Source organism: Synchiropus splendidus, chromosome 17, assembly GCF_027744825.2.
Source record: "Synchiropus splendidus isolate RoL2022-P1 chromosome 17, RoL_Sspl_1.0, whole genome shotgun sequence".
NCBI lineage: Eukaryota > Metazoa > Chordata > Actinopteri > Syngnathiformes > Callionymidae > Synchiropus > Synchiropus splendidus.
In genome coordinates, this window is record NC_071350.1 from 7,977,284 (window position 1) to 8,001,354 (window position 24,071).

A 24,071-nucleotide genomic window follows, 5' to 3' on the forward strand; every position below is an offset into this window, starting at 1 on the left:
CCTTAAATGCTACTTATACTGCCGGGGACATGAACTATTTTTTTATCTATGCTCAAACTATTTTCAGAAACATGAATCCAGCTTATTGTCATGACGCCAAGTGGGTGAAGAGCCATGACATTCTGAAACTGGTGTAACTTGTTGGGCAAAACATATGTAAGCAAGTCAACAACAACCATCAACAACCCACATTTTGACTCTTATTTATGGAGGTAATGACATTTTCATCCATTTATAGCGTCTTAATCTGATAAAACTGACTACTCAAAATGTTTTTCTTGAAATGTAGCCATTAGCGCAGAGATGCTACTTAAAAAAAAAAAAAACAGACTTGTCAGTACGAACCTTGAGATACTTGAGATAGACTAAAGCAATTAGATTTGATATTATATTTGTTATTTGTCAAACCAACAATTAGACGTTCATAGTACTGATAATTCCACGGGACATTTGGCATTCTGCGATCTCCAACTGTTTTGTTTTGTTTTGTTTTCTTTAAAAAATAAGTCGTCACCAAAGACTTTCACTTTTAAAAAACAAACTGAAGGTGTCGCATCTCATTGGGGAACATTCACTTTCCCAATGTGGTTCGCGACGTTCACGTCGAACATCAGCCGCGACATTCAAATACGTGGCGCCGTTTTTAGCGGCTGTAGTTCTCTGAAATGGAAAATGCCCGAATGAAGAAAGTGAATATAAATATATGGCGACGAAATAATGTAGACATTTAATCAGTTGTATACGATTTAACCTTGGTATGCGTAAATCGATATATTTAAAATGTGCCTCACATATGTGTTTCATTTAGAAGTGTTCAATATGCGGTTCAGTATCACTATTATTAAATATATCTCTCGCGCACATTATATATATATATATATATATATATATATATATATATATATATATATATATATATATATATATATATTGCTCTCTGTTAAATTACATGTTTTAAAAAAGGAATAAACGTTTGACGCTATATAGAAGAAAAGACTTGTTTTGAATAAAATTCAATTGAATTTAAAAACATTCCGAACTCTTCCGTGACCGAGCGCCGTGTCTGCGGTCCGAAGGTGATGTGGTCTCAGGTGTCGAACCTCAGCTCTTTCCTCTCCTCCAGACCCGCATCGAATCGGACCAATCACAGACGAGCATCCTCGCTCCCTCCCTCCCGCCCATTCGAGGATCTAATTGGCTGATGAGCAAATCAATTTCCCCAATCCGCTACTTTGTCTCAATGGACACTTGTTCCAAATCTGCCCACCCACGGATATAAAAGTCGGCTCGGGGCTCTCCATCACTGCCGAACACACACTCTCGCGCAGGGTCCCGGTCCGATCCAGAATCCACTTTAGGAGCCAACATGAGTCTGAATTATTCCTCCGCCGCGCCCACGCAGAGATCCACGTCCTTCTTCATAGAGGATATTTTACTGCACAAACCGAAGCCCCTCAGGGATGTGATCCCGAGCCCCTTTTGCGGATCCCTGGCCTCCCGGATGCCCATCCTGGAGTATGGATACCCACTGATGCCCACGCCGATCCTGGCCCCGCATCCTCACCATCCGCTGCACAAGCCGGAGCATCACCAGTACCTGTTCACGTCAGGTGAGAGGGGCTTTTACACACGCAGCTTACGTTTTTACCCATTTCAGTATTTGTCGATTTTTTTTTGTTAGAAATAAAAATGCACAGATATTAAATCCATGTCTTAAATTCCCACGTAATGATCTTCTATTTAAATCTCTTTTTTTTATTATTCATTTGTCAAAAAGAAAAATAAATGTGTCGGTAATATTAAAAAAAAATTCATAGTCGAGAATGTGATTGTAAAGCAATTCATTCACCTGTACTTCAGAGGGAAGGGGTGTTTTTGTGTCGCCTGTGTCGTTTATTCTTCACTCCATAGCTAAAACACTACATGAATCGAATACAAATATTTGGCATATTTTTTGGGTTGTAGCTATTTTCTTCGTTGTAAAATTCCGGGCCCATACCTGACCCCAACTGTTTCCTCCCGCACAGGGATGCAGATGCCCGCTCTGTTCCAGCACCACGCAGAGTTACCGGGGAAACACTGCCGCCGCCGCAAGGCCCGAACTGTCTTCTCTGACTCTCAACTCTCGGGCCTGGAGAAAAGGTTCGAGATCCAGCGGTACCTGTCCACTCCCGAGAGAGTGGAGCTGGCCACGGCGCTCAGCCTGTCCGAGACGCAGGTACACAACCTTTGCGAGGACCTGTCATTGACAATCGTGCTTTCCTCAGCCTCTCTAACCAAACCTGACCATCCAAAACAAGTGGCTAAACTTCACCAGAACTCTAAACCAAACTAAAAAATATAGTTATTTTAAAAGTTTGAACCCTCAAAACCTTTTGAGGAAATGTCTTTCGTCAAAGATTGTTTCGCACATGCACGAGCGCACAAACACGCATAATTTGTAACAACGTAAAATGAAAGTTTTTGCTTCGTTATTGAAATATTTAATATGGTATTCACTGAATACATAAAACATAATTATTTTAGATTTTATTCTTGAGGTTTTAGGTTATTTTATTTGATCCATTTAAATTTAAATATTTCTTCCGTTTTGTTTTTTGCATTAATTTATATTTATACATTAAAATTAAACAACATATTATTTTAATTTGACGTTTATTTTCAGACTCTTCTGTTTACAGGATTGAATATCTTCAAGCAAAATAAACATTTCTATATGGTTATGGATCTGCATTTAAATGAATTAACGTTTTTATTATTATAATTATTATTGCGTTTTTCCACAATAATTGTCGTAATTTTATTTCGAATCTTCTACGCCACTGCGGGGGGAAAAAATCCTATAAGTTAAACACTAAAAACAGTTCATTTAAAATATACAAAAAATACGTGTTTTTTGGAGATTCCGTTTTGGAATCTAAAATAAGAACATCAGCATGCCTGCGAGTGCGTTGACACCCTCCCCTCTAACAACCCGCTCCGCTCCCATCAGGTGAAAACCTGGTTTCAGAACCGGCGGATGAAGCACAAGAAGCAGCTGCGGAAGGCGCAGGACGACCGAAAGACACCGGGAGATGTTGACCGCAGCTCGGGACACTGCAGCGAGAGCGAGCTCGACAAGAGCGCGGCGGAGGAGCTCAAGCTCGGACTGGAGGAAGCGGACTCCTTCTTGTTGGACGAGAACGACGACGACGTGGACATCGAAGAGGACGTCTGCTCGCCGGACCATCTACGGTAGTCGGCTTGGCGGAAGCTGTACAAAAGCTGTAAATACTGCGCCATTTTAATACCACGCGTATCAGAGACTGCGTTATCATCGTAACATGCAAGTTTGACTATCGCCAAATGTGGATGGAATGATGCCCGAACGATTAACGTAACCACTATAATGTGCATTTTAATTTAATCTCATATTATTTAAATTTCCAGGTGAATTAGAGTCACATGCAACTTCCCGTTTTGAGCCGCGTTCACGGGCGTCAGAAAGGGATGGTGAACTAAAGCTATTATCACTGCTGGGTATTTATTTTTATACTGTTCTATATACATTTTTACTTCCAAGATTATATGGATATTCGAAGCTTTCTCTTCTGTTTCTGCACTTTTCAACAGCTCACTGTTATTTCATCGTCTGAATTATGGGATTTATGTTCACCAATGGTATTTCTTAACATTTCCCGTTTGTGTAAATAAAGTGTACATAGACATATAAATAAGGTACTTATAAATACATTCTATCAATAATAAAACATTTCAAGTGGATTCTGACTTTGATGACGGCGTCTGTTTCTTTTTGTTTTCACTCGCTGTGCGAACATTTATTACTTTAACGCAAACATTGAAACAAAACATTCCTTTTTATTCTATTTCTGTATTTGGGACCTTATTATCTATTTTATCGATGTTATGCCTGCAAAGTCTTTTACAAACACTCCACATCTAATAAAGAAGTTATATTTGAATGTTTACCTTTACGTATTATTTATTACATTTAAAGACAATGTATTTAATCAAATATATATATATATATATATATATATATATATATATATATATATATATATATATATATAAAACACATGGGTTTTGACAAGATGGGCTCACAATGGCAATAAAATATACTGTAAAAAATTATATATATAAAATATATAAAAATCACAATGGAGAATATAATATAAATAGTAAATATAAACTACAGCAAATATTCAACAATAAATCCGTGTCAGCAGGATGTTTGTCTGGTAATTTGCAATTCAGTGTAACAGATAAATTTTACCTTGATCATTGCACTCACATGAAACACAGATGCTGATGATTTATAACACATTCCCTCCCAAACGTCTAAACAATTCATCTGCACAAATGCGACTCATTACCACAAGACTAAATATGACAGGTGTGCAATAAAGTCATTAGACAGATCACGTTTTTCTAATTATTCAATAGTCATTTCAGAAGCCGGAATGCAGCCGATTCCCGGCAGCACAGGTTTCAAGAACTGTGGCCTTCAAAAAGACAGGGGTTTGTTCTCAGTGGAGTTTGAATGCTTGGACTGTGTTGGTGCTGGTTAGCTTCTACCACAACCATTGGGGTCAAGTGGTGATTGTGCCAAGATACACCAGCTTCAGCTTCTCCACCAACAAAGTCTTGGTTGAGTTACAAAAGCCGGGATTGTGGTGAAAAGTGACAAAAACATTTATAATTTTAAACAGATTGTAAACAGCAGTGATGACAGTTGGAGTGTAAGTAGCGGTGGCACGATAATCCAGGTTTCATGTCTTAAGACTTTTGAGTTAGAAACTACAAGTCTGCACATTCTAAACAGAAAACCAGTGTTGTTTTTGTTGACTAAATATGCAACACTACACAATAATAAAAAAATAAATAAATGTCAATAACAATATAAAAACCTGCCAACCTCAAACAAGTCATCCATGATGTGAAATATTTATCAAATGCTTCACCTGTCCACTGTATTCATAACAGTTTATCTTGCACAGTCCAAGCAGTAGGGAATAACCAAAGTGTCTGTATTGCACTGGCGTGTCGCGCTGCCTTTTCAACAGCAGATCATCTGGTAACTGTGCCGCTCATCATCATTATCAGGCAGCCGGAGAGACGCGCTGAGAACAGGCCACGCAGAAGGTGATCAATTAAAAGATTAAGCGTTTTGCAGCACATGGACGCATCTGCATTTGGGCCTAATAGCAGGCCCATCAGCTCATTTTCAAGAAGCTGCCGCCTCCTGAAAGCCCACTCCTCACATCAAAGTCTCCAGGTCTCCATCAGCGTGGCAATGGATAGAAAAGGGATGCTAATTCAGCTCCTTCATGTGCGCCACTGAAAGACTCCTTCAATTAACTGGATTTTCAATGGCTAAAAAAAAAAAAAATGGAGTAGGTGGGACCAAAACAGAAGGATGTTAAGAGACGCGGCCTGGAGAGACAGCAGTTCTCATTAAAGTAAAAAGGTTCGGGCCCATTTGTTTCCCTGCATCTGACGACTTAACACTAAAAACACGGCGCTTCAAAGAGACTCTGATTGGTTAAATAGAGCCTGTCATCTCATTAAAATATTGCACACAGGTAAATAGGGCTTTGATAAAAATCTGAGGGCACAATTAGTAAAATGAGCTGCTGGAGAGGGTCTTGGTGTGAAAGAAGAGCCTTCACGGAGACTAGGGACTCATTGGCGCAATTTGAATCATTTCCTGACCGTATTCGACAGCTTCCCGGATCCATCCGATAAAAAGGCATTCAGATTGATAAGTGCTCTGAATAATCCATTACGCATGGGCCGTAACATTATGACCAGTGCAGGTGAGGTGAGTAATACTGATATTTGGAGGTATATAGGGGGTATTAGGACCCTCGTGAGGGGGTGAATCTCGCCGGCTTGGACTCAGACGAATTTCCGAAAGTGTGCAACGGTCTTCTTCTCTTGTTCATGACGTTTCCGAAGGTTCTCCAGGGTGTCCAGTTGGAAAGCGGTCTTGTCCTGTAGAGAAGATGGCAGCTCACCGATGCCATCTGACGGAGCTCTCTCGGCCTGCTTCGGTTGAGAGGCCAAGCGAGGTTTGGCTATCGTCTTGGCGTATTCCAGAGCCTGGAATTCAGCAACACATCGATTCAATAGGCGTGAACTAGGTGTGATATTTCAACATGCTGTGACAGGAAGCCTGAGCTTCTCTTACTTTAAATTAAAGGGCAAAAGAAATAGAGGAAGACAACCAATGCTTGCATGATGACAGTGGTGTGGATCGCAGGAGGGAGGGAGGGTGGCTGGCACTTGATGCAGGTTTGCAAACTAAATCGTACAAGGCGTCAAAATGTCCAAATCAGACCGAACAAACAATTATTGGGTTCTGTAAATTCTTCATTCTATGACAGGGAAAAGCAGCATGAACAGAATGTTTCCTTCAGTTATGCTACTCTGCAGCTAGCTTCAAAACAAAGCTTTGAATTCCAACTTGTCTCTTTCATTGTTTAGGAATTTTCCCGATGGATTCTTTATACACAGCAAGCGACAAAGTTAGAACACTTATCAATTTAGAAATCAAAATGCCTTGTTGGTGAGGCAGTTTTTGGTGTAGTGGGCAGTGACCAGAGACACCGCTAGTGGTGCTTAAGCACCAGATCTTTTTCCCTGCATGAGTAAAGTGCCACTTCTGGAGACCATTTTATTCTTCATTGTTACATTTACGAGAAAAAAATAGCATTTTTTTTTTTTTTGGGGGGGGGGGTATCTGACAGAGCTTGTGACAGAGTTTGTAACAGAGCTTTCACACTGTGGGTTCTGTCTCGAGACAAGCTCTTTCGTCTCAGAAGTCCGAGATGTGAACACAAGCGAGTCGGGTTTTGGCCACGGACTTGATCCGGGCTGGAGACCTGCGCTTTGTCTCAGGAAACTCTCAGTGGATGGTGAGCTTCTCGCCTCAGGCGACTCGGCACTAGATGCCGGAAACTATGTGTACAACACGACTCCACATGAACATGATAAATGCTGGGCAGCAAAGCATCTGATCACTGTAAAAAACAAATTCTCAAACTCCCAGAACACAGAGGTGTGCAGCTCGGAGGTGCAGGAAAATTGTGGATGGGAACAGGAGCGCTGCGGTCCGGGACTCACGTGTGTGCGGATGAGTACACAAGATGCAGATAATGCACAAGACCTGTCGCAGATAGGATGGTAACAACAACAACAAACATGGAGGAATCCCTGAACGAAAGCTAAGAGATTGCTTTTGTTTGCTTTTGTTCAGGGATGTTTTACGCTACACAATGGCCAGGGTTTCCACTACTCCGAATGGACTTGAAATTCTTACACAAATATTTTCAAGACATTATATAAAAACTTGAATATAGCTACCATCGTGATTTATTGTGATATTGTCAAACTGATGCAAAATAAACAATATTTTATTTCAGTGCAATGGTAACTATAGGTCCACTCACTGTCACGCAATTATTTTGAACCTATATTGATGAATAATCTCCATGAAGCCAAACTGTTTAATAGTTGACTAACCTAGGCTAGTGACCATTTCAGAGCAGCAGCTTATTCATACATCATATGAAAACAAATCTTCATATGGACGCATGCAGTGCTTCTGTGTGCGTGTGCTATTACTACTGCTTTCTTTGTGTCAATGTGAATAGACTCTTAAACCCGTTACTCAGTGCTGCTAGGACAGTCGTCCTCCTTTGCAACATTCCTCTTCGAATGACACCAGCATCTACTCAGTGTCAGTACATCACAATGAAGAAACACTTTAGGGCCATGAGTGACTGGTGCAGCATCCGTGACCTCTAGTTAACACCCCGATTCTCACAACTGCAAATCTCATAGTCAGTGTTTGGACACACAGCTTTCTCTAATCGCCACAAACACACTGGAACATGTGTTTGGGTTCACACACACTCACACAAAGAGACACACACTCACCTTCATCCTGGGAACTTTCTTGTCAGTACCTTCCGGGTCCTTGGTCACGAGAAAGGGAACCCTACTTATCTTTTTGTTCTGCTCCCTGATCACCTCTGAATACTGCCTCAGTCGTTTCATTTTCTCAGCATGATGATGGTAAGAGAGAGAGAGGGATAAAAGAAAGAAAGAAAATCACACGCAGATTATGAAAGGGGCTTTAATTAACTGAGACATTTCTTCCCTTAATACCCTTCTCCATTGTGTTTCTCCTCGGTGGAGCCTCTCCACACAACGCAACAAAACCAAACACAGCAAGCCATTCAGCGGAGCCATCAACGTTTACACGTATCGTTCGTTAACAGACTCGGACCTGGAGAGGTTTAGGCCTCAGTCTTGGCTAAATAGTCCAAACATAACCACTTTTACCAGTGGAGATGAACAAAGGGTGTAAGGAGACACAAAGACAACTTAACTTCTTAGGGATACTCTTGGTTGTTTGGGAAACTGTGGGCAGCGTGGCAGTGTTTGGCGACTGTGATCAGTTCAAGAGGACAGCTTGCTCACCTGCCACTGGATTTGGGTGGACTTTTTCTTAATCTAATGAGTCAATGGTCTTTCCTTACTTGTGTTTTTTTTTTATATTTATCATGGCATTCTGGAGAAAGTCAGCTTCACTAGAATCAGCTACATCCACACAGCCACATATTTTCCTCGCCAATCTCTTTCCATGCCAGTATATAAAAAAACTGAGCTGTTTCAGATGTCCACACAAATCCACTGAAAATGACCTAACATGATGTAGTACATATACCAGGCATTTAGAGGGTGCTGTGATGCTCGACCAACAAACAAGTGACGACGAGGTCTATGAAACGTGGGCATCAGCAAAGTAGCACAGCAAGACATTAGTGTTAGTAGAGCAGATATTACAGGTCAACGCAGAGACTTCAGAGATGGACCTGTCATTTTTTTAGCATTTTTACCAGCTCAGTGGTCACCTGCTACATGTTCCTTCCACACCTGTGAGGGAGTTTTTGACTGTTGTCTGAGAAAATAAACCTTTTTGTTTGATATATTAAACTTGCAGAGCGAGTGCTTTAATTGCTATGTACACAGCATGTCAGTGTTTTAACTTTTGCAGATGATTTGGGGTTTACATTTACAATACAACACAATACAAGACAACTGTTGCCAAATGAGCCCCTCACCGTTCTCCGTCACTAGGGACGACTTTCGGTAAGAAGAGCTCAAGTCTGTGACATTATCAAAATTGCTGAACATTTGTCCACACAGAGACACCGATCCATCATTTTGAAACGTATATGCACCCGGTTTCAAAAAGTATCGGATGTAGTGACTGAAAACGCGGACGTGGATACGGCTGAGGACAGGGCCTCTGAAGAAACACAATAGATATGAACACAATGCTTTAAAGTTCCCCATGTGTGGTTAAATACACTTGTATCGCCTGTATTGCTTCAGGTTCTCCTTGTAACACTCAGCCTTAAACCAGCAACTGTCATCTATAGTCAGGATTGCAGTAACCACACATTCTCAATAAGATTATTGAGATTATTTCCTGTGTAACATTATTTTGACTCTTGCATTGTCCTTATCAATGGTACTTACTGTCTTCTCTACAGCTGAGTAGTCGGGTCCGAGTCCTTGCAACCTCACCTCTGGCAGTAGCTTCTTGTAGTCCTTCAGTGTGTACGTCTGGAACACAAAGAAATCATTGATATGGAAACTATAATTCAGACTAACTTTCTTTCCTTTTTTTCAGCTCAGAACTGACGATAAAAACAAAGTACTCAGCTAGGACCACAACATCCAAAGGATTTGAATGTGGTTAGATTGGACTTATTCATGGGGGTAGGACATAGCTTCATATGAATTTTGTCTCACTAAAACAGTGCCAATATTTGCCACACTGCTATATTAGTTACACAAGTCATTTTCCCTTGAACAGTATCTTTCTTTTAAATCTCATACCACCTTTTCACTTAATAACTGTTTTCACTTCATTATAAAACTGCAGTTGCAGTCGCAGTTAGAGTGATGTTCATCTCATATTCAGGAAAAATACCACAAACTCTTGCCCTCTTATTAAAGAAAGGTAAATGAAATACACCATTTAACTTTGTTTCACCATCAACAAATGAACCCAGGTATGTAGCCGTAAAAACAAACGTAAGTCCAGAGATATAGGAAATGCAGCATTAAAAACAGTGGGACAGGAACATGAATTGGCCTGCAGGATGTGCGTGGCATTTGTGTGACATCAAGTTAATTCAATGGGAACATGAAATGCAAACAGATGATGCTGCTCACAAAGGCTCTTTGTGGAATATGCCCACAATGCCATTTGCAGGTGTGTATTTTGATGTTTCACCATGTGTTCGCACAATCCATAAGATCGCCGTTACAAAAGGGTTTTAATCATTCAAGATTGTCACCGCTGCCGCTAACACAACAGGGGCGACCTTTTCGGACCCCAGGCTTTCTCTCCACATCCCCTAAGTCACGCTTGTCTGCGGCTCTCAGGGCTGCTTTACAAATTGAGCCAGTAATCTTGTCAGACATGACGGCCGACATGGTGGGAGAGATGTGAGGGTCAGGGGGAGTGGAGTGGGTAGGCTCCGCGGGTGCGCTGTGTAAACTGGCTCCGGTAGGAAAACAAATCCAAGCAGGTAATTGTAACTCTTTCATAGGCTTAAATAACTACGTGAACGTAAGAAAGAGGAACGCATGGGGCTGCTAATCGTCCGTGTCCATGTGGAGAGGAGTCAGCTGGTCTGCAGGTGGACCGCCGATGCTTCGAGGAAGTATGTTTTGAAGCTGTTAAATCGGCTTAATCTAAGATAGAAGAATTTTAAAGCTATACAATATGAAGCTATCGACAACAATGTTGGTTTCCTCATTCACTGAAGTGACTTTTATGTTCATTGGATGTCTAAAAATAACAACATGATAATACCTGATATTTCCAAACAAGATAGCAGATTTTGGGTCATAAGGCTCAGCTCTATTTGAGGGAAAGCAGTAAGTCTCATTGTTCAACAGTGGCAAAGCTGACAGACACAGTAACAATGTGTCAGCCTGTCCGGCAAATGAATAGAACCTCCCAAACGTGTGGCATCACACACTCCACATCTTTCACATCACTGACTCCAACTCAACTCAGGACCCACCTGCCGACCCACACAAGGGTGAAAAAGATCTCGATGAAGAAATGCAAATGGATCTTCAGTTGCCTCGGAGCCATCTAATCACCTCATCCTCTAACACATCCTCAAACAGCTTTTCAGAGGCAGCAGCTCACTGCTTCATGCTGTCATCATCTTAGAGCAATTAAGTGTATCTTAGTGGAGCGAGACAATTAACCTGATGTTTTGTGTCCTTAGTCGCCAGAACACTCCTGCTGGATTAAGCCGACCTACTTGGGGGACAGCTGAGGGGATTATTGCGGCCTTCAAAGGGGCATTTATTTGTGTAACCTCTTGTGTGTCGGGGGATTAAAGGACAATGCTGTGTAATTTTAGTATTCATGGGTAACTTCTGTTTGGTGAAACTGCATAATGTCCTTGCATTAACTCCTTGATGTTTGTGTGACCGCTGCTGTTGCAGTCGCGTATTACAACTACACCAAAAAAGGGAACTATCAAATATAGCCTTTACTAACTGGCAACCCAACTACCCACCAAAAATGACTTGATAAAAGTCCATAGCATTACCCAACTATAGCACTGTGGGTAGGACTTGTACCATGCCAAATATTTTGCTGCACCATGTGTATGAGGAAAATGGAAAGACTGACAAGAGTAAGGTCCCTCTTAAGTGATTGTTTCAAAATCGCCAGTTCTTTTGAAGGTGCAAAATGAAAAGACATATTACTCCTTCTTCCTTTGAAGACAGAAAATGCTCAGCATATACTGACAGGGTCTGTGGCCAAATGTCAGACCACAAGCCAAGGTTTTACCCTTCATAGCCTAAACCATTAAACCTTCTTTTGTCTTTTGGCAGTTCTCATCAGGGGTTGCCACAGCAAGCCAGCCTCCTCCACCTCAACCTTTGCAAGAAGAGTTCCTGTTGGCCCCTAAACACAAGTCAAATAAACAGGCGACAGGGATATTTATATCTCAAATGTGATACAGTTTTACAGGCTTTTACGAGCGAACCTCTTTGAGGTGGTTGTGGTCATAGTCCTGGTCCAAATTTCACAACATGGGTTTTGAGTCACAGATCCTATGGAGAGGTCACCTTCTTTTAACCCTAGATTCCTCCCCATACTCACACTGAAACCAAGATCAAACCCTTTCCATCTCACAACATGGGCACGGTTTGTTTTCAGCCACAGACCCAGTTGGTGCGGCATCGCTCTGTTCAACGGCAGATATTCCAACACATTCTCACTCCCAAGATGTCAGAGAGCACAAATTTACACGTCAACTTTTGCACCTGATGTCGACGCAAAGGTGCATTTTCTATATTGCTTCAACTGAAAGCCCATGTGCCAGCATCACTCTAGTTCACTTGAAAATAGTCACTATGTGATGCATTAGGGGTGAGAATGAGTTGCATTATCATATTGCATGGCAGAATAGCATATAATCAATATCATGTCATGAGCACTTTCACCTGCATCCCACCTCCAACACCTGCTATATGACAGGTCACAGACAGCCAAATCTTAGGATCAACTTCCAGTTTAAAAACAATATGGCACTTACCTTATAGGTTACTCGCTGCTTTTCTTCCTTCTGCATTTCAGTTGGTTGGATGTTTTCAGAGCTGAAGGTTTGGGTTGACCTCAAAGTCATTTCTTGGCTTTCTTCATAGACTTTTCCTATAGGGGGCAGCACGGCGTAGGCGCTAGAAGCTTGTGAACAGGAGGTGCTGTGAAGGAGGTGTGTGTAGTGTGTAAATTGAGAATGTTTGTACACTAAGATATGTTAGATACTGGTTCTGCCGTCCTCACCTGGGACAGAGTTCAAGGCTGTTCTCCAGGTTGAGATCCTTGTCCAGTCCCTCCAAACAGACAAAGAAGGACTCTTGAAGAGTCTTCTGCTGACCTTCAGGGATGAACTGAACTTTAGTGACAGGGCTGCGATATAGTTGCCTCTGAGGGGATTTTGCGCTGAGTTTGGCACTTGGGGTGTCCTGAGGAACCACAGACGAAAGCTCTGATGAAGCTTTAAAGTTGTTATCTTTAAAAAGTGGATCCAGTGGATGGGAGGTGGAGGGTTGGGAGAGGTCAGGGATTTCATTCCGATGGAATTTCCTCGTCCTGGTCATCTGGGAGGCCTGTGGTAAAAGTTGGATTAACAGTTTGTGACTGAGGAAAGGGAACACTGGAGAAGCATTGAGTAGCTTGTAAATGAAATGTAAATATATAAACGCATATACAGTATTGTTGAATTTCCCCAATGTGGGACTAATAAAGGCCATCTAATCTGGTCTAATCTAACCTAAAGAATCTCAGCGATTACATCCAGTACGTATATGAAAACAGTGATAACATCGTAATTTCATCCCACAAGAAAATAATTTTAGGCCCTTAAATGCATCAGGAATATATGAATAAGATATGAATAATGTGTGTGGCGTATTTATTTAAATGTGGCATTAGCCGCTGCAGATGTCCAGTTCCATTGCTCTCCTGTGTTGGTCATTGCCACGTGGTTCTAGGTTTGAAAGGTGTATAATGGTGGGGCACACCAACTGAGAGCTTTGGCTTGGATTTTGTTTTCCACCTACAATAATCAAGTCTCCCCCCTAGAGGCTGTGGAAAGGTCTTGAAATATGAATTATGAATTTGAAATATCATTGGCTATAGTAATGACAATAGTAATATTAGTAATCTTGCCAATACTTACCATTGTGATTGTTGTCGGACTGTATGTGACTGAACGATGGACTTACCTTCAGCTGCTGAGTCTGCTGTAGCCATCTTGTTTCTGGATCTGAGCTTTCACTTGGTCCAAGAGTAACAGATGCTTCCTTTGCATGTTCGACTTCCTATTGGTGGACAAGAAACACACAATATAATATATATTTGGTGACCCACCAACATCCTGAAATGACAATTGAGAACATTTTTCAGAATCAGAATCTGAATTTAGTAGTCCTGTGGGAAATTCTGTTCGTAACATGCTCTGTATATATATATATATATATATCTATATATATATATCTATATATATATATATATCTATATATATATATATATATATATATATATAGATATATATATATATATAGATATATAGATATATATATATATATATATATATATATATATATATATATATATATATATATATATATATATATAGATAGATAGATATATATATAGATATAGATATAGATATAGATATATATATATAGATATATAAAAATCATATAAACAATGTGCAAGAAAATGCAAATTCAAGAACAGAATGAACAGAATATCGTGCCGAAGAATCCTTCGCTGTAAATTTCAGTCTTTGAGTTGGGTCGTGTCAATCTGATGGTTCGTGTGCTTCTGTATTTATAACACACTATTTATTGCAGGGGAATAAAAGCTGTGCTTTAACCTAAGTACGACATAACAGCACATCAGTCAGTAACTTTTGCATTAATTGCATTTAGTATTTTCAAATGTATTTAATAATAATGATGGTTTCAAGTTGCATAGGGAGCTTTCTTTACTCTCCTCACCACCACCAAGTTCTACAGTGTATGTAGGATATGAGTAGAGTGCACTCTACTTTCCCCTCAAAACAATGCAGAGCAAAAGACCTATGACTCAGTGAAATTGGCTCCACACCAACATCAATACACTGTTGTAAATACTATAATGGAAATCGGTGCTTGAATAGGAGTCCGTTACCACATGTACACAGTTATGAGACTGTCATAAGATAAGTGCTCTGTCAGCACAAGGTGCCGTGCACGGTGCAGTATCCCTGATGTTTGGCTGAAGGGTGGAAAAACCTCTGAACTAAAGCATTCAGTGCTGCGTCACAGCCACCACTCTACAATTTCCACATTGTATACCTGTAATGTGAGTTAAGTGTTAAGCATACTTGTATATTATAAGTTTTATTGTCAAGATTTTGGGGTCTGAGACAAAAATTAAAAGGCAAAAATATGTGTTCAGGTTGGCCACTATTGATAGAAAATTTCTATTATTCTATCTTTTATTAATGATTGTGAATAAGTCACAGGTGGTTACTGAGTCAGTCGGGTCAAGATCAAGAATAAATGAGTCTCTCCTCCGCTCTTTCTTAGGCATTTGTTCTCATGTTCCAACATTCCAATCAATCGGAGCAAATAATGAACCCTGAATTGCCTTTCTGCGGATGATAAGCAGCGTAATATCTCTTCCCCTAAATTGGTAGGCCGGTAATTGGTTCAGAGCAATCCCTTCCACAACAAAGTCTGGCAATTGCAGCTGGCTGTATTACCTCCCGTACCCGAGAAACATCTGCCAATGAAGACTTCAAAGCAGCCGCAGATGCTGAATTGCATTTACGTGCCATTGTGGCGGGGCCCAGGTAATCTTGATTAGGTGTTTAGACTAAGGCCGGGTATACAGTGGCAGAGAGCTCCTGGAGCTTTGGTCTAAAGCTATTAAAAGATTGTACATTATGTTACCCCGGCTTTGAAGTGGGGGGCTGCAGCAGGGGAAGGCACGGTGAGTGCAATAGCACAAGATTGATCCGCTACTTCTGCCGTTATCAAAGGAGAAGCGAGCCACGGAGGAGCCAATCATTGCTCCCCCAACTCTGCCACTTGGCCGGAATAAACATTTGCAGCATTAGGGAATTGTGTACATTTAATAACGCGTCTAATTATGACAACCTGCCGTCAGATCTCTGCTCCCATTCAACCGACCAAATGGGGTCTTTGCTGAGAGGCAGCCAACAACAAGCCTGACCTTTGGATTGTTGACGTGAATTACTGAGGATAGCGTGAACAGCAGCCGCGGCAAATGAGATGGAAATTGTATGGAGGTTGGACAACTATGATTCATATGAATGGAGCGAGGTTTGGGGGTGAAAAATGTCAGAGCAAGATTGTTTTATGATGTTCACTAAAGGATGCTGGATGCGAGAACACAACTGGGTCAGTGCAATAATTGGTCTCTATTGACTCACTGCTTGAGTCAACTTGAAAGTCAGGCACCACATAAGTCAGCCTTGAGGTCAGGATACATCCCCAAATATACACGTACATGTCTGCACACTGATCCATTCAACTACATGGCAGGTAACAATCTAAAGTTTCGAAGCCACAGCTGAGTGAGAGTACTCCAACAAGAGTACAAGGAGGGTCAAGGTAAACCTGATATTTCCTGTCTGAATAAACATGACGGTCAGGTCACAGAGGTCTTATTTTGTGGTCTCATGAAAAAAAAATCACTTGAACCAGAGATGACTGAATCCAAATGTATGATTCTAAAGACTATTACATCCAATAATATCAAGAAGCATAAATCAGTCTTTGTGCTAGAAAACAAGAAAATGCCTGGTAAGTTAAATGAAGTTTGATGAATGATGATACTGTTACAGTTACAGACAGTTGAGAATGAATCCTGGTCCAATTTCCTCAAGCGTGTGACACCGGTAAGTTGTTCTTTTAATTCTGGTCATAAATTCTGCCATTAAAAATGTTACTGTCTCTGATGGAATTATATGTACTTCTGTTACAATTATGACATAATTCATTATTACAATTTTTATTATCATATATGTAAATAATAAGGGTGGCCATCTCACTGCAAGATAGTTGCAGGTTCGCTACCACCTTGTCCAGGTGTTTATATGGTCTCCTCCAACTCTGGTTTCCTGTGTGTCTATAGGTGTCTGTGTGTGAATGGTTGTTTGTCTCTGCGCTGGCGACTTTCTCAAGGTGTCCCCCGCCGCTGGAATAGGCGACCCACCCCTGTGACCACCATAAGCAATAGACGATTAAAGAATTAGTATCTAAAATTATATGGCCAGTACATCAGTTTGTCCAGTGAAAATGCACTTTCACACTAATTCAAAGCCAAAACAAACCTGCTTAAAAACATATAAATTCATGACAGCTACATTTGAAAAGAAACGCGGGCCCGCAAGAGATCAAAACTAATAATAATAATAGTGCAAGGTAACTTTCACCACACAAGCAAGATGAACAGAATGGGATTAAAATTTGGATAAAACTCCATGCTGTTGGTGGATAGACATATTATTTATCTGTTTTACTGAGCCAGCTCCTTAAATTTGCCTCTAAATGACTTTATCTGTGAATGGCTTTGTTGATAATCCACTGTGTTCCCCTAACAGGATGAAACAGGAAATAAACTGAATGCAAATTGGTGGCCCTTCTTTTATTCGCTGTGTCCTCTATTAAGTAGCACACATGGTTAGGAAGACAAACCGATGGAAAACTAATAAGCAGATTCAGAGGGAAAATGACAAAACAGAAGAGTTGAGGAGAGGGAGAGGCTCCGGCTCTGTTTACCAGTGCACAAAGCTAACGGCCCTTGACTATGTAAATTGTGATGATATGAGACATTGTGGAAAGCCGGGGCTCAGATGGGTGAAGAAGGTTGGGGGTATTATAGCCAGCACGCGGTCTCGTGGCCCAACAAATGGGAAACGCGGGCCATCGAGCAATTACGCCACAGTGCCAGGTGCAGAGACGTCTAAGGGCCTATTGGTAACCATGCGGCTCTGATGTCGCTCGCACACATCCAGTCATAATAAGCCCTGCATCGGCTCTTTTTAGACAAGAAGGAAGGAAGATAAAAACAACTCGCTCCTCTGCTAAATTAATTTGGCTGCTGGGTCAGGGCAGGCATCATCAGATATTCTCCTGCTTCAGATGACAATAAAAGGCACACGGACTGCAGAGATGTTACAGAATGAGCAAATAGGAAAACATCGTCTGCTCCCAAAAGAAAGCTATTTTTTTCAAGGAATAAAAAACATTGCTGCCTACACATATATGTAGCACTGAAATGCGCCACTCACAATACTATTGTAAATTGTTTATGTACCTTTGTGTCTCCCTAAATTATCTATTTCAACCATCAAAGTGGAGTTAATATCATGTCCAATCACTATGTAGGAAACCCTTATTATCCTGTATACTCTTATTGTATGGGTCGAAAAACAACATTCATGTTTTGTGCTGCATCAAGTAACTACTTTCTGAGTGATTATTTGTTAAGCTATTCAGTTTAACAAATAATTCAGTTTCAGTAACATGAAATATTATTGGCATTTTATATTCCTGTGAACAGTCAAGTCTGTTCAAAACTAGGCTAACTAGTAGCTTCCCAAATGCTGCATGCGTGACATCAATAAATTCAGACATCTTAACATTGTTGTTGATAGGTATTCATTTTACAGTCCTTAATCACAATACTATCTTAACATTCTATTTATATTTCTATTCTAAATTCATTCAGTTTTGGATTGACATGATTGTCTGTAGTTTTGGTGCGATTAGAGTTCCAGTTTGAAATTATTAAAATGAGTTTCTTTCATCTTTCACCAGAGTTTCGTAATTTAAAAAAAAATTAACCACAGTAATGTTGGGTTTTCCAAATCTGACCGTCATTTTCAATTCAATGTCGTGAGGCATAATAGCTTGGAAATTTCTGAGAAATGGGACGGTTATAGATGCTACAAAAATGTCCTGATTTTCATTGTTCACTTTTAAAAGGAACACGTCAATCGTTGAAGATGAATCGGAGGCACTTCTCGTCTTAGTGAATTGACAGTGAACAATAGAGCGCTTACCAGATCACCGGCGACCCCTGGTGTCTGTTTTTGTTATCGCATTGTACTGTATTTAACGGCACAGTGCTCGAGTTCAGTTGGGGTCACTAGGAAATAACGTTAAGGTGACACTTTTATCGAAGCATAAGGAGACACATGAAGGTCCATTCTACTTGGCATAATGTGACCTGTTTCACCAGACATGCCGCAGCTAAGCCACTGAGGGAGAGCTTTACCTTTTTCACTGGGAGAGCAGTCTCCTGTCTGAGCACGTGCATCCTCATGTAGGAGCCCTGCTTGTCTGTCTGGCGTCCCAACGTCACTTTGTTCCGCTCCACTATGTCGTCCTGTTGCCTCTTGGGCGACGCGTACCGAGCACCTCCAAACAGCTGTGCGTGGGCCTGTGTGGGTGTTGACTGGTTCTGCTGGGTCTCTTGCCTGTAGTAGTTCTGATACTCCTGCATGTACACACCATTAATGTGTCGCAGGTTCTGAGTCACTTCGTGAGATCGCTTCATGTTTTCCCTTTCAATGCACTGCAGCTGGTAACTGCGTTCATTACATTCACCAAGGGATGCACTGGGTTCAGGGTGAAGAAGGTACGGCTGGTCGGTCTCTCTCACAGCCATGTTAGAAGGTGTCACCGCAGAGTCAGAGATGTATCTGTAGCCGCCCTTGATGGTCGGCTGAGTGGCGTTCTTGGGCTGATTCTGGAAGCCATTCTCCATCGAGCTCTGCGTGGCTGGGAAAAAGCCGCCAGCTCCCTTCAGCTTGCGCCTCCAGTCAGGGTCATACTTGAGGTCTGTGTAGTCGTCGTCGGAGAAGAAACGCACTCTGCAGGTAAATAGACAGACGATAACTGTTAGAAAACTGAACGCTCAAACACAAAAGCAGCATTTTTGTTGAGGCCTGACTCCACCTGCCTTTCCAGACAAACTTCACCTTGGACTGACAGGTAAGCTAGTAATGGTGGTTTAGCACCTCCCAAGATCTTGGACCTGGATCTCTCTTACAAATGTCAAAGGCACTTCCAGAGACAGACAGTGTCAGGAATGGCATTATTATTGAGGACCAATGCCGTCTTCAAACTTTCTCTGACTTGACTTGACTTGCATTTTCCGTGCCCCATTGTCGCCTCACTCCAGACCAGTGCTTCTCCATCATTTTCTGTTGCGCCCCCCCCCCCAGGAAGAAGTAAACTTTTCACGGCACCCGACTCTTGGCCCCCCCCTATAAATAGTATCATTCTATTATATATTATATATTATATATATATATATATTATATATTATATATCTATTTCTATCTATTTGTCTATAAAAGTTTTATAAGTACACCTCTGCATATTATCGCATTCTTAACATTAGATGACGGAAAAACAGAAGTAATATTGACCAACTTACAGTAAAGAATAACTTTATTAACATTACACATTGTTCTAGTACAGCAAAAAAAGTATGTTAAGGTAGATAAGGCCGCCTCCCTGCTTCAGAAGCACTGCTCCAGACCAAGATGAGGGCAGTCGCAGTGACATCAATATCATAGTCATAGAAGATGTGGCACCTTTTGAATCCCTTTCCATCAGTTCATATTGTAATTGAGAGTAATTGTACGAGAAAACTATAAGATAACATCTTTAAGGTGATATATTTTGGCCTGTGATAGTTGTGAAGTGAAGCTCTGATACAGCCCAACTTGACTCTACTTTTCCTGGGTCAAACACTGTCATGGTTCAATGTGTCCCTGGGGCCACAGAGATTGGGTTTCCACCTGAATTTGTCTGAGTTACAACATGCGAGGGAAGTGTACCACTAACAGGGGGCATTTACACCATTATGACCGTGATGAGGTGGTCAAACAAAGAGGCCCAGCTCTTTCTCCAAAAACCTCTCTGAAATGGAAACAGATGAGTCGGATTATTAACCTGTATTTACGGATAATTTCCCTATTTTCACCTGCAGCACCGCTAATGAGAGGGTATTTGAGAGTTGCGACTGAGGGGAATGGCTCGTAAACGCCTATTTTCAGCTTATGAACAGCTCCAAAATTGCAGGCTAAGATCCTCCTTCTGATGGCCGATGAAAAGATCTCATTAAAATAAATAGTGGAGAGTCTTTTTGTTGTGCTTTACGGCGGGAGCACGATGGGAGCCGCGATTATTGGGCTCTCCTGTCGGGAGAGGAGGGAAGTGTGGAGGGGGTGCGAGGGGGGGCTTCACTTAATGAAGCCAAAAGGGTAAAGGATGTCTCTCTAATGACTCACACTAGTTGTGGATGCATCAACAAGCAGAGCAGGCAGCAGCACTGGCCTGGTTACACCACTGATCTGATGTTAAATGTGTTTCTGTGTCTTTGGTGTCTCTGTCTATAGGAGTGTTTTGTAGGTGACTTATTCAGTGAATCTGTGTCGGGCTACAGGGGTTTACTTTGTTGAGTTGATGTGTGTTGTGCACTTTGTGAGGTAGGTTTTGGTCCAGTTGTTTCGAAATCTGTGCTATTTTTTGAGACGAGTTAAGCAAAACTGTAGTAGATTCGAGTCCCTATCTGAAAAAAATCAAATTATAGTTTTATAAAATGAGTGGTATGAGTGCTATCCTTCCAAAGATCCATGCAATCAAAGTGCAGTTTGAGATGCTCAGCTCTGCTCTTCAGATATCTGAGGAGTAGGGTGTTTGAGAATGCGATGACATGAGGGAAGAATGGAGCTGCTTAAATAAGAATCTTTGGCCTCAATGAGGAAGGAGCATTGAACTGTGTTGTCTGAGTAAATAAGCTTCAGTCGCTTTGAGGAGTAGCTAGAGAGGAAGATGAGAACATCACGATGTGAATGGAGCCGTGCCCACCGCCTCACCTCCATCAAACATAGCCTTTGTCAGCGTGTCATGGTCATTTACCTCTGAAACAATGTGCTTGAGGAGGCGGAGCCTCACTCGGCGGGCATCAATCTCCACAGGTTAATGACAGGAACAGAGAGGATGCCCTCTTCCCTGGATTGCTGGAAAGGGACCATCAGAGTCCCCATCAAAGATGACCCCCCCTATGTTCCCTTTGATTCACAGCAACAATGACCCTTGTTAATGGACCACGAGTGGTCACTTATTCTGAGCCTCACAAGCCCAACAATAATCCATTATCATCATATTAAAGCTGAAATAGAGAGTGAGGACGTTCGGACCATCAGCGGCTGCATCTGGTTGAATAACTCATTAATTGCTGAATGACAAATAACGCCACATTATTGTTCATCATAGTAAAGATAGACAGTCTGTCAGAGGCAAAGCACTTTGTTATTAGCTTGGGGTTATTTCATTTGTCAATGAATGGACAAAATATCAGGCTCATTTTAAATAACTAATTTGGAAGACAAGGCTTTGTTGAGCACCATTATGTAGATGTTCCACCAAAAAAAAAAAAAACAGTGAAATAGAGCAGGGCGCCAGGCATACCTATTGTTTTGTTTTGGGAGGAGGAAACAGGGAGGTTGCCGACGGAGTAATGATGTGTAATAAACCCTATTTATTGGTTCTACTAGCGTTCATTGAACTGATCGTAATTGTTTTGTTTTAAGGATTGATTTTTCGTATATTTCCGACAAACATGGGGAACAGTAGCACGTTCGTGTAGTAATGTATTGAACCAGCAGATGACGCTAGAGTATCGTTTGCTGAGAGGCGAGCTCACAATCACGGCGCCTCAGTACTGAGATGCAGGTTCGCCGGGGTCTGGCGTCATCTGCATACCTCAAAAGCAGCCTCAACCCCATTCACTTCACCATGTTCTGAATGGAGAAACCCGATACATTGTGAAGCTGGAGTTCAACTCCCTAAATATTAGTGCTTATGGACAGGAAGCAGTCAACAAAACAATGAACATAAAAGCAGCTGTGTATAAGGTTGGTCATCTAGTAATAATAATATCACTATATTATAATTTACTTGTCATTTTCCAAACATATTTTGTTCTCTGGATACACTCCACTTTACTGGAGTATACATCCCATGAAACTTTTAATCCTTCAAGGTCCATCACACCCTTTTAAATGGCTTCAAATTGAGCAGTGAACATAGGTCTTACTGTGTTATGTCTCCTCCAGCCATCGGACGTCCAGATGGGACCTGGGTTTTGACTCGAGTGTGCGTCGTGACATCCAAGCTGTCTGATACCAGGAGATCGTCATCATCTTCATCATTGTCATCTTCGTCCTTGTGTATTCCTTGCTTATTTTGAAAGCCCACGTTGGCACTGTTGTACATGTAAAGCTGCTCCTGGTCTACTCTCCCAGGGACGAAGCTCTCAGTGTCTGCTTCTGACGCTTCAAGTGATGTGTCTTTTAGTCTCATGTCCATGTTTCATTTGGCAGCGTGACCTCTGGTGCAGCTGTGAGATAAAGCAGTGTAGAGACAGTGAGGTTCAAGAGTATAAATGAGGTTTTACTGAACCAAGTCACAGGAACTCACTTAATATCAGCTTTTTCAGTCCCTTCAGTACAATTATTCCGCTGTTATTCACATGTCACCATCAGGGGAGTCATGATGGGTCAACAAAATATCTAATATTGTTTATGCATAGGATCATTAGGAGGGGGTTTAACATGTCGTGCCTAATATTGCATTGTCACGTCACAGTAAAGTTAGCTGCTAAACACGTTAGCACTTTTGTTTATAACATGGTTCTGATAGACAGCAAATTAGTGACCAATTTTCGCGGGCAATGTCTTTCAATTAAAGTAGATAAAAGATTTCATGTGACAATAAAGTCGTATAATTACATGACCAAAGGAGTAGGGTTCATATTTTATGAACCAAAGCCCTGTTTTATGCGTCTCAAACAACACGACAATTGTGAAACGACTAGCTTTGTAGCTACTTCAGAAGGTCATTTATCACTCATAAAACGACACGGCAACGTCACCATTACCAAATGGCGACAGGAACAATGTGCTCAATATCGTGCGCTGTATATTTCATTGATTTAATAATTGAAAATATGAAGTAACAGAGTGCTGACCGACACTTACCTGCTCGGCTGTCAATAACCTGGCGCTCTTGTAGCTATGGAAACACCGACGCGGACGTGATGCTTTCATGGTCGGAGGAAAAAGTCCGTCATCTCAACACATCTAACAGCCGCCATTTTCAGAAAATGCATGTCGCGATATGAAATAACGTGGAACAGAAATATATACAAAAAGAAATTAGCCGCATGGAATCAGGGTTTGTTTGACATTTACAAAGATGAACATGATTACAATTCTTCGAAGAAACGTTTTATTAATTCATTTTTTAGTAACGGATGAGCCGAAAATTGATCTATTCAAATCCGCTATTTATCTTGTCCCAAGTCACTTTGCCGTTTAAAAACATTACTAGGGCACATAATGTAGTAT

At 41.2% G+C, this 24,071-nt stretch overlaps 2 protein-coding genes across 5 annotated transcripts; one reads left to right on the forward strand and one right to left on the reverse strand.

The window, feature by feature from the left end:
• Window positions 1–1,366: 1,366 nt before the first annotated feature.
• On the forward strand, window positions 1,367–3,826 carry bsx (brain-specific homeobox). Its single transcript, XM_053847812.1, has 3 exons — window positions 1,367–1,610; window positions 2,028–2,218; window positions 2,993–3,826. The coding sequence occupies exons 1-3, from the start codon at window positions 1,367–1,369 to the stop codon at window positions 3,236–3,238; spliced, it is 681 nt and encodes a 226-aa protein (XP_053703787.1). The 3' UTR covers window positions 3,239–3,826.
• Window positions 3,827–4,107: 281 nt separating this feature from the next.
• Window positions 4,108–23,725, reverse strand: jhy (junctional cadherin complex regulator). Of its 4 annotated transcripts, none has more exons than XM_053847365.1 (9): window positions 23,703–23,725; window positions 22,760–23,062; window positions 18,923–19,520; window positions 13,849–13,944; window positions 12,905–13,230; window positions 12,657–12,822; window positions 9,555–9,642; window positions 7,945–8,072; window positions 4,108–6,105 (listed from the first exon to the last, which is right to left on the reverse strand). In XM_053847365.1, exons 2-9 carry the CDS (start codon window positions 23,029–23,031, stop codon window positions 5,902–5,904), a joined length of 1,878 nt encoding a protein of 625 aa, XP_053703340.1. In that variant the 5' UTR covers window positions 23,032–23,062; window positions 23,703–23,725; the 3' UTR covers window positions 4,108–5,901. The 4 variants fall into 4 exon arrangements, with proteins under 4 accessions (XP_053703340.1, XP_053703342.1, XP_053703339.1 ...); XM_053847367.1 differs by lacking the exon at window positions 23,703–23,725 and adding an exon at window positions 23,143–23,354 and having other exon boundaries at window positions 7,945–8,067; window positions 9,556–9,642; XM_053847364.1 differs by lacking the exon at window positions 23,703–23,725 and adding an exon at window positions 23,143–23,354.
• Between the last annotated feature and the right edge of the window lie 346 nt (window positions 23,726–24,071).

Excerpts from the sequence above, each read along its gene's own strand:
- bsx (XM_053847812.1), top strand. The coding sequence starts at position 1,367 with ATGAGTCTGAATTATTCCTCCGCCGCGCCCACGCAGAGATCCACGTCC. Across the intron at positions 1,611-2,027 it reads CCAGTACCTGTTCACGTCAG|GGATGCAGATGCCCGCTCTG; the intron begins GTGAGAGGGGCT and ends CCTCCCGCACAG. Across the intron at positions 2,219-2,992 it reads TCAGCCTGTCCGAGACGCAG|GTGAAAACCTGGTTTCAGAA; the intron begins GTACACAACCTT and ends CGCTCCCATCAG.
- jhy (XM_053847365.1), bottom strand. The coding sequence starts at position 23,031 with ATGGACATGAGACTAAAAGACACATCACTTGAAGCGTCAGAAGCAGAC. Across the intron at positions 13,231-13,848 it reads AGCAGACTCAGCAGCTGAAG|GCCTCCCAGATGACCAGGAC; the intron begins GTAAGTCCATCG and ends CTTTTACCACAG. Across the intron at positions 9,643-12,656 it reads AGCAGCGAGTAACCTATAAG|ACGTACACACTGAAGGACTA; the intron begins GTAAGTGCCATA and ends TTTGTGTTCCAG.